General features: G+C 42.0%; 1 protein-coding gene across 1 annotated transcript in view; it reads left to right on the top strand.

Annotated features, from left to right (window-relative positions):
• The first annotated feature begins 944 nt into the window (after positions 1 to 944).
• plcl5 (phospholipase C like 5) overlaps positions 945 to 10,805 on the top strand; it is a 56,576-nt gene continuing 46,715 nt past the window's right edge. The window contains exon 1 of the mRNA XM_061701605.1: positions 945 to 1,605. Coding sequence (XP_061557589.1) covers positions 1,264 to 1,605 — 342 coding nt within the window. The 5' untranslated portion in view covers positions 945 to 1,263. The remainder of the gene's footprint in view (positions 1,606 to 10,805) is intronic.

Below are 10,805 nucleotides of genomic sequence, written 5' to 3'. Positions count from 1 at the left end.
TGAGAACATGTCGAACCAAGTCCCACCTTGAAAATGTTTATAATTGCCTATAATATTAATTTAAACCCTAAACATACCACAAACTATGTTTGTATGATGCCAAAACACTGTTGATATCATTTCAAAGTTATTTCACAATATTACTCTTCAAAATGAATAGCTTGATTATTTGATTTTTATTTTTTTTTTTTAAAGTATGTATCTCACCACTTCCCAAACCGTAAAGCTACCAATTACTACTTTCCTATGAGCCATTTTATTACGTTTCAGACTCAGTGATACATCGATACTCTCATGATTTAAATACAGTACATACTGGAATACTTAGTGGAAGTACAGATACTGTAGTTGAGTAAAAAAAATAATAATAATAAAAAAAGATCAATTAAATGCCTGTACTCTCATGCTGTACAATTCTGTATTACTACATAAATACACAGTGTGAGTACTTTGTTTTCACTGCTGGAAAAATAACTATGTACTCATAAATAGTACCGATATCTGTCTACGTGAGTACAAATACTTTGTTACTGTACTTAAATATATTTTTCAGGTATCTGTGCTTTACTCCGGTATTTATTTTTCTGGTGACATTACCTTTACTCCCTACTTTACTCATTTCCAATTTTTTCTCCACAAGTATCTGTACCTCTACTCTCGTACAAAGTGTGAGTACTTTTTTCCCCTTTACCTCTCGAAAAATAAATTCAGACTCACAGTACTGATACCTGAAAAATCTACAAAAGTACACTTTTGTACAACTGCATAAATACAGAGTTTAAGTACTTTTTTTCACCTCTGGAAAAATACAAATAAATAATACAGTACGTATATAGTACCGATATCCCAAAAATCAGTAGAGTTACTTCCCACTGGAGCTGCTTCACTTTGCGTGGTGAGCACATTGCGCGCGCACGTCGGGCACGAGCGGCACCGTGCACACGTCGCGCTCGTGCCCGCGCCGTCTTGAATTTGTCCCGCGGATGCACGCGCCAGCGTGCGCGCGTGTGCGGTCCCGTTTCGGAACGAGCACAAGCGGACGTAGCTCAGCTCGAAGGCTCGGAAACCTGCGGACGGCTTTCGAGTTGCGGGTTTGACGCGGCGCGGAGTGAGGAGAAAGCGGCGCACCGGCCGGCCGGCCGCCTGTTCCGGGCTCCTTCGCGAAGTCCGAATCGCCCTTTTGTGTGTGTGCGTGTGTGTGTGTGGGGATTAAAACCCCAAATGGGCCGCTGCCGTGACACCGCGGAGGTGCTTGTGTGAACCATGGCGGGGCTCCACACTTCTTCCGAGGCGTCTGGACATTTTCTGGACTTGAGCCGGCCGACGCAAGCCTCCCTCGACGGCGGCGGAGGAGGAGGAGGAGGAGGAGGAGGAGGAGGAGGAGGCGGCGGCGGCGGCGGCGGCGGCGGCACCCGGCCCTACTTGGAAGTGTCGGCCGGCGCCGCCCGGGGCTTCGCAACCCAGCGAGTGTACAGCAACGGCCGGTACCTGGAGCACAGCAGCCCGACGGTAGGCGCTCGCAGCCCGACGGTAGGCGCTCGCAGCCGGGAGCCGTCCACGGAGAGGAGCCAGGGAGGAGCGAACACACCTTGCGGCATCATGAAGGTTGGTGGGCTCAAATGTTGTCTCAAGGTGACACCTACATCGCACCCTTTGGCCATGATGTGCGCGATCCCAGCTCCAGAATAAACCGAGCTGGCTGCACTAGCCACAAATTGTACTCAAGTAAGACGACCGTATACTTCGCAATCATATCATTCAATCGAAAGTAAAAAGTAGTCCCCCCAAATAATCGCTTAAGTATACGGCGAAAAAAAAAAAAAAAAAAAAGTCAAAAAGTACTCAAGAGTAACTGTGAGTCACTTCTGATTTTATTTTCTAAATAGTAATGACAAATATACAAAACTATACAATCGGGCTTTCAAATTCAAATTGAAGAAAGTGCTCTTAAATCAACTTTGTTTACACATGTGAAGCAGCACAGTAGGCTCTCTATAGTTAAATATATTTCATTATATAATACTGTATATAATCTGATTTCGGGCTACAACTAGCAATTATTTTGATCATCAAATAATCTGTCAATTCATCGACGAATCGGATGCATTATTTTTAAATCTCCATTCCATCCATTTATTTCAAAACAGGACATTATTTCATACTGACAGTGCAGAAAATGAACATAAATTGATTAGGATTCAGTTAACTGGTTTGGTATGTAACGTCAGAAAATAGGCAAACGTGATCATTGTTTGTTTCACGGAGGACAACAGAAATCGGAGAATATTTACTGATGAGAGGCTCAAATTCCGAGGATTTGGACAATTTCAAGTTAAACAATTTCTCTAAACTTTGAATCGTTTTTCAAAGTAGTTGCTGAATAATTTGATAATCGATTAGTTGTCGATTAATCGATTAATTGTGGCACCTCTAATTTGATTATATTGAACTTTGACAGGTAGATTCACCCACTGACATCTCTTTTATGACTCAAAAACGTCTGCCAACTTACATCTTTATCTTCAGCGCTGCGCATACATTGTGGATCGTTTTCTTTTCTTTTCTTTCTCCATGCTCCTTTTGAACGCGCAAACCCTTTCTACTACGAGGAAGAGAGAGCTCAAACAAGTCCGAGTGGATCGGACCAAATGCGATTGGCATTCATGTGCTGTGGTTGACCTGCTGCTTTTATTCCAGAGAGCCTTATATTTTGCTAACACAGACCGAGACAGTCTCTTGTATGTTTCTCAAGTACTGTACCTATTGGAACTAGATCACACAAGCAATAAATAAATACTGTTGGAAAAAAATACAAGCAGAATCTAGCCCAATTTCACAGAGTAAAAGTGTTTCTTCTGAACAAAAATGCTGAAAGTAAAAAGCAAATCGCTTTAAAGATACTATGACAAGAAGAATTGATCCAAAAAGAATACATCTAACAGAGTAAATGTAGCTTGTCACGACCCACCTCTGAGAACGAATACCCAACTTTGAGTAAATCGGCTGAGAAGTTGGCCACTCACACTATGCATTCATGAGACATTCTGCACAAGTGAAGACCATTGCATCATTGATGGCAAGAGCTCCACAACAAGAAAAACAAGCCACGAATCAAGTCCTTAAGAACTCTGTTTTTACACAAACAGCGTATACACATCAGAAGGTCCTGAGAGGAGGGGTTCCCTCACTTTTTTTCCAGCTCAAGAACCAAATTTGAACCCAAATTTAGCAAAACATCATGTATATATTGCCATAACAGACACTTATGAGTTGAATTTATTACAACAAGGTAAATCAAAAATTACAATCGTTTGTGAATCGTGTTATTGGCCAGAGGAAATGATCCAGTTTCACTCAGTTGGTATGAACATTATTATTTAAGATCCCTGTGTGTGTTTTCCTTAAGTATATTAACTGGATAGAAGAAAATCTTTCGTAAAAATCTTTAGTAAAAAAAAAAAAAAAAAAAAAAAAAATCTATTTTTTTTCCTGGGCTGGAATGGATTAATGGCAATTCAATTGATTTCAATGGGGAAAATTGTATTTGATATGCAAGTAGTTGAGGTACGAGCTTGATTGCTGAACGAATTAAACTCGTAAGTGAAGGTACCAGAGAGAGAGAGAGAGAGAGAGAGAGAGAGAGAGAGAGAGAGAGAGAGAGAGAGAGAGAGAGGCCCAGATTTCACACTCGATGAGAACATTGGTGAGTAAATAGCGTCAAGATCATCATTATTTCAGTGTATACAGTACCTGTATATTGTTTGTGACAATTTTTTGGTTTGGTGTTGTGCCGTGAGATTTTTCTCTCTTCAGTAAAAGAGTGCCTTGGCCCAATAAAGTTTGGCAAACACTGCAATCTAGTATGCAACGTACTCTTAGGAAACTGTTTTCCAAGTCATCACAGTTTGATTATTTGTAATGAGTAAAATCCAAGTATTATTGGCCGTTACAATTTAGACTCATTAAAAAAAAAGTTTAGTCCTATAAAGCTCTATGTGCTGAGAGCTTCTTCATTAGTACTGTGAGTTCGTTCCTCTGAATGGGCTGTTTTTTAAGTGATTGCTATTCATAGACGAGCACATGCAGTACTTTGTTGTTGTGATGATCTTTTTCACTTTGGTCACAGTAAATAGGAGGAAACAAAACACAGGAATTTATTGTATAATTTGTTGTCTGTAACAAATGTTCTGGTTATAATACCGACGCACGGCGAGGCGTCGTTACAAGTCTACGGCCCTCGTCGGCGGAACAGCCTACCGGAGGACGTCAGTGCCGCAGAGAAGATTGATATTTTCAAAGGGAGGCTCAAGAACCACCCTTTTAGTTTGGTATTTAACTGATAACGAGTTGCTTGTTTTGTATCTAATATTTATCTGTAGCTTTTTCTGTTATTCTTAATGAAACTAGCGTATAGCATTTTATTCACCTTTGTCTGTGTGTCTCAGGGTAGTACTCCAAAGTAACTCTTTACCTCTTCCACAGGGTCTGGGTGCAAGTATGTTCCCAAACCAAAAAGTATCAATCGTATTATAATAGAATCTGTGAGGTGAACACCGCAGTGACGAGCTATTGTACCTCTAAAAGTGCAGCGCCGTCCTTCTATTCTTGCCCACTGCGGAGAGCTGCGTGCACACATTCAGTCTGATCAGATCTTGTTCAGCAGCACCTGACACTCACTTCTTTGATAGGCCCATTGTTGGATTCCCGTGGCGACAGCACTGGCGCCCTCAAACAAACAAGCTTGGGCAAAAACCTCAGCTTGCGCAACGTGCTGCTACTGCTCGAATGTCGCCAACTCACTGCAATCTCAATGCCGAGTTCTGCTCATTCCCTCCATCCCGATCTTCTCTCCAAACGCTGTGAAAACATTTCATCTTTACGCTAAAATTCTCAATCAGGTTTTGCATTCTGAATGTGACTACTATTAAGTATTCATGTACAAATTCATCTGTGGAACACATTTACACACCACGGATACATCTAATAAAATATGCAGAGGTAACCTTTAGGACTTGACGTATAAAGCTGGTTTCAGGCTGCATGGTACAAGTGGCACAATTATGATGTTTTTTTTTTTTTTTTTTTTTTTTTTTTTTGCTCTCAAGTGGCATAATTGGGATATGCTCCATGAAAATAGAAAAAAAAAAAACATTTAAAAAAATAGCTTGCTGTAAACCTAAACTACGGCATAGACCATCAAATATGATGTAAAATTGCGTCCGTGATTAGATTGATGTCGTTTTGTGCCAACTTGCACGTGTGTTTGAGTGCAGGTTCGGTTGAGGTGAAGGCCTGACGTTTTTTCGGCGGGAGTGACGCCAATGAGCGATGACCTCATTACCTGGCCCGTGACATGCAAATCATAGCAAAGAGCGGAGCGTTAGCGTGTGCCCACTCGAGCGTCCGTCTGACTTTGCCGTCACTGTGGAGAGAGGCTGCGGCGTGGGCTGCGATGCGGCCCCGTTATGTAATCCCAACAGTGGACAGCTGCAAGGGCGACTCCAGTCTGGCTTCAGGCGACTGATTACGAGCACGTTCCAGCACGCCGACAAACTACTAATTTAGTGATGACAGCCTTGCCCTCAGAATGACCAAAAAGCATCAGATGCCTGTGTCCTATTTTGCTTCCCTTCTTCTTCCTCATGGCTAAAGCCAGAATTCCCACAGTTCCCCTGCTCCAAAGAGATGGAAGAAGTGATGCAATGCAGCCTCACTCCATTAGGAATAAACGATCGATAAAGATCTCACGGTTATCATCTTTCCCCATCTGAGGTCGTATCTGCCAGCCAGCTTTCCTTGCGGGGAATTGGATACAACTCATGCTTCAGCCTCATGAACACTAATGGGCTGGAGCAAAAATGTGCGCACTCATCATTTCAAGAGCATACTTGGATGCTTAGTAAGGGGACTGACAGAGTGAATCAGGTCAAAAGGACACATGGATTGCCCTCATAGGTCGGTTTCAGAAATGGGGGAACAGTAGGATTTGGTATCTGTCCCTTCAAGGTCCATTCTCTGTATTTGAGCTAAGGGTTCAGGTTAGGCTTGCGGGTTATGGGTTCGGTTTTTGGTTAGGATTAGTGGTTAGAGTGAGTGTTCAGGATATTTGTTTACGTTTCAGATTAGGGTTAAAGGTAGTAGTTGTGTTACGGTTAGAATGAAATCCCAGGGTTAGGATTTGTCAGAAAAACACAGATCCTTTTGCAATATCAGTCAGAATGTGATGATTTGATCATCATTTGGTGAGTGGTAAACAATGTTCCATTAATTTGGTTTCAGTATGACTGGCTTTAGAACATTGTGCATCTCTTAAAACCTGTCTGATACCAGGGTAGAAGGCTAGCTCAGCACCGTGTCCCTACAGCATGACTTCAGTCCAATCCTAACCCAGTAACTCTGATTAATATAGGATAATCATATCAGACGATGATGGTGATGAGAATTGGAAAGCGCGTCGCTCTACGCATCACTGCCTCTATCACAGGCTACACTAGGGAAAATGAGCTCTTCACCTGAATTTTAATTTAAACTAATGGAACCTGCACGGAAATATGTGAGCAATAGTTTTATTTCTCCAGCTGCAACGGCATCCCACAGTGAGCGCTGTAATATTTTTGGAAAACACGCGAATGCCATTTTGCAGAGGGGGCTGCGAAGGAAGTGGAATGTAGATTTTCAAACGCTTCAACTCGCTGGATCGCGGCCCCATTCTCTCAAAGCAACGTTTGATGCACATGTCTCTTACCCCAAAATTTGGTGAAGGTCAAACAACTCTCTGGGAATAGCTCAGTGTGTCCCAAATGCAATCCTGGACTTCATTCACAGATTAGTGTGGGATGTCGACATTACTTTTGATAGATCCTGCAAAAATGGTCAAATTGAAGAAGGACACATACAGATCTAAAACACTAATTTCTGAACCAATAACGTAAAATTGGATCATTTCTTGCACCACACCTGATGATCTCTGACACTATTTTGCTGTGGCACAGCGTTTGCGGATCACTGATTTAGTGAACTAAATCATGGTTAAATCATTAGATCGTGGGAATTTGGCGACTCGGCGACCTATTTTTTGTTTGGCATTCTTTGCAAATTGCCTGGACACAACACAGTTAAATATTCTGTCGTGCCCTCAAGCGTGGCTATACTTAGTTGGCGTCATTGGATTGCCAAACCTTAATCCTTCCTCTTCTTTTATTCCCTCCGAGGATCATGACTTGATATAGAACTAATTGCTCAGGTGTCAACTTGCGGCTCGGTCAAAGAGAGGTTCGAATGGACACCGCCAATCTGCTCTGATGATGGAAGAAAGTGATGAGCACTTTGTTTTGATTAGAAGATGATGTTGGAATAGCCTTCACTGTCACAGTATTTCCGCCATTGACAGGACGTTGTCAGAGATGATTTCTGTGCAGATTTATCCACTCAAGATGTTTGTGTGCGCTGCGGACAGGACGAACAAGGTTCTGATGAATGAAGACGACAGTCTGCCGTTCCATCTGGCTTCTCTGCGGCTTGTTTTTACTGCTCTCCAAACATACGGCGATTACTTTCAGTGGCTTTTCTTCTCTTTTTTTTTCCTTTTATCGAGCAGTGAGAGACTGTGTGGAAAAGTAACTGTACATTAAAGCCAACGACCTGTGACCAGAGACGAAACAACTCGCATGGATCAAACCCCTTGCAGCGGAATTAAAAGATGTTAGTTGATCAAATGCAAAAAAAGCACTGTGAAATCTTGACTAAGGCTTGTTATTTCCCAAATGTACCTTATTTAATGAGCTCTATCCATCATTCATCCATTTTCAATAACTCTAATACTGTTTGGGTCACGGGAAGCTGAAGCCTATTCCAGCTGACTTTTGGTGAAAGGTGGACCACAACCTGGACAGGTGCCCGATCAATCGCAGGGCACATATAGAGACACAACCAATGTATTTATTCTGGCCCTTTTACAAATTTAACATAAATTCCTTGTTTAAACAAAACATATTTTGTTGTAGCCATTTTCGTTGAGCAAACTAATCCGTTCTTAATTTTTCCTGAATCAATTACCAGTCGATCAATTAATTGAATTTCACGATGAGCCTTGAATGATTGCAAATCAACAAATCGATACAGTAGTGATCTACACCTAGTATCACTAACTCAGTAATTCAGTGCATTTAGACTGGATCAAGGAATAAATACCGGCATTTTCTCACACTCTTGCCACAATGTGTAACACTTGAGTTTCAGTAGGTATCAATGAATAATTCAGCCTTCATGTTATAAACAGAGCCTCCTCTGTTATGTCTCCACGTCCTCCTCCGTTCCAGTCCGGCGTGGTGGTTTTGTGTAAGTAACATTGAGTAGGCCTCACAATTTATGTTTCGCCAAAGCAATATAGTAAATGAATTGATGACTATAGCACCGGTCAATGAATTACAGCATATCATAGATACCCAGATACCATGCAATCTGTCCCTAATTGAGCACTTTTTCTCCGGACGGACGATTAAAAGTCCAATGAAAAGTATATGTTCACCTGCTTTTTGCGATGCAAATTTAGTTGTTGTCACATTTAGGAATAATGAGAACGAGGTAATATAATTCTCTTTGAATGTGAAAGGTGAGTGAATACGTCTTTGAGATAAATACGTGCTTTGAGGCGGGTATTAGTGGGGTTGTTTGTGCCATGAGCTGACAACAAAGTCCAATATTTCAACACAGAGGAAAGTAATAGCATTATCATCTGTTGAGTAATGCTAATAATACAATTATTTCAAGTACTTTTTAGATATGCAATTAGCATTAGTGTGACAGCTTGACACACTGCTTTTATACGTATTTATGCTACCAGATAGCTGCATCCATGAAAAAAGAGATGGCAACATTTGCTTGCTGTACGCTGGACTTGATTGTTCTCGCTTAATGGATTTCTTCGAGTGTGCCAAGGGCTCGTGCTAGATTATAAAAGCTCAACAACCGAAGAGTGCTTCACGCCTGGAACTGCCTCCTCTACGCGTTGCCGTTAAAAACCCCGGGAATGATTTAAAAGCAATCTAGAAGTCGTCTTTTGGAAGAAGTGATCTTCTTCGTCGGAAATACTGACAGTGACAGCTTGTGTGAAGCGGATGAGGTTTGCAGGCAGCTGCGCTCCTCCCCACTGAATCTTTCATTGTCGCCCCGTAACACACTGCGTCGCATCATTTCCACTTTTAGGGCCCACAGTTCTTTTTAGTTGCGGCTGCTCCGCTTTTAAGTCTTGGAGCAGAATCCATGCAAATCAGTTCCTCAGTCGAAACAGAGCCAGACCAGAGCTGGCGTCACCAATAGCTGTAAAAAAATCGGTCAACCCGCGACTCGTTGTGTATAAACCTTGCCAGGAATTCACAGATGGCGCCATTTGTCTTAGTTGCGTGGGGCTAACAGGAATATGCCCCAACATTTCCTTCAAATGTCATTATTCCTGCACCTAACGGCATTGCCATTTCTAAATGAATTACCCACCAAGGATAAAATGCAGGCAGGAAAAAACACTATTAATAAATTAAACAACACCAAGATTTCACCAGATGACAACAAAGTAATACTTGTATTGCTTATTTATTGCTTATTATTGGAATAACGGATAATAGATTCCCCGAATAATCAGCGAATGTGCGAATTCACAAATGCCGAACCGCAAATATGCAGCGCTTCACTGTATTTGACATTTTGGCAAGAGGATCAAAACGTGGACAGAAAAGATACTGTTTAGCAACAAGGCCATGTAATGGCCACCAAGCTAATAGCACCTACTTAATGTCCACTAAGATTGCTCCTATCCATCGCGGGACATAATTGTATGATAGTTATATGGTGTCAGAGCACTGTGATGTATTTAACTGGCTGCTAGGTATCTGTGGCTGATTGTTCACCATGCGGACAGTTCAAGTTCACTATCTCGGAACAAACAGTTCTCGCTTCAAAGGAAGGCCTTGTACTCTGTGTTAATGAATTATAACCTCTATCTGAGGAAATCCGGTAGTCTTCAATTTATTAATTTCTTTGGCGTGCATTTGTTTTTTTTATGGCGGTACCGTACTCGCTTGGGGTTGAAGCCGAAATGATGATCCATTCTCAAGCTGGTGTCAGCGGGCCGGAACCAAAGTTAACCTCACATACCGTACGTGCGGTGAGGTTTAGCAGAACTCCTTTGCTCTTCCCAGTTTGAATACATGCAGCCCTTCCCAAATCTTGCACAGATGTTAGGACCTCTGTGCGCCTGGTTAGCTTTTGAAAGTACACACTCTTTCATCTGTGTGTGTGTGTGTGTGTCTGTGTCTGTGTCTGTGTGTTTGTGTGTGTGCGTACGCATCTCGCTCCAGGGTATCGTGGACTTAATTCAGGACTTCTCTTCCACACAACTGAAACACACTCTCGCTCTCTCTCTCTCTCTCTCTCTCTCTCTCTCTCTCTCTCTCTCACACACACTACTAAAATGTTCTCTTATGCGAAACTGAAACACTCTCCCACACACTTCTCAAATGCTCTCACATGCACACCTGAAATCATCTCAGACACAACTGAAAGGCTCTCACAGGTACTTAAATCACTCACACAACTGAAATGTTCTCTCATCGGCACGGCACTGAAAAACTCTCACACTCACACTTCACACACACAAACACACACACTACTGAAACGCTCTCACACAAAACTGGAATCCTCTCGCACAAACAAATAAAGTCCTCTCTTACACTCCACTGAAATGTTCTCACACACGCTTCTAAAAATCTTTCACACACTACCTAAACTCTCTCACATCCACAACTTAAATC

Source organism: Phycodurus eques, chromosome 16 (genome assembly GCF_024500275.1).
Source record: "Phycodurus eques isolate BA_2022a chromosome 16, UOR_Pequ_1.1, whole genome shotgun sequence".
In the NCBI taxonomy this organism is placed as follows: Eukaryota; Metazoa; Chordata; class Actinopteri; order Syngnathiformes; family Syngnathidae; genus Phycodurus; species Phycodurus eques.
The sequence above is the reverse complement of the archived record's forward strand: the minus strand, read 5'-3'. Positions and strand labels throughout refer to the sequence as shown.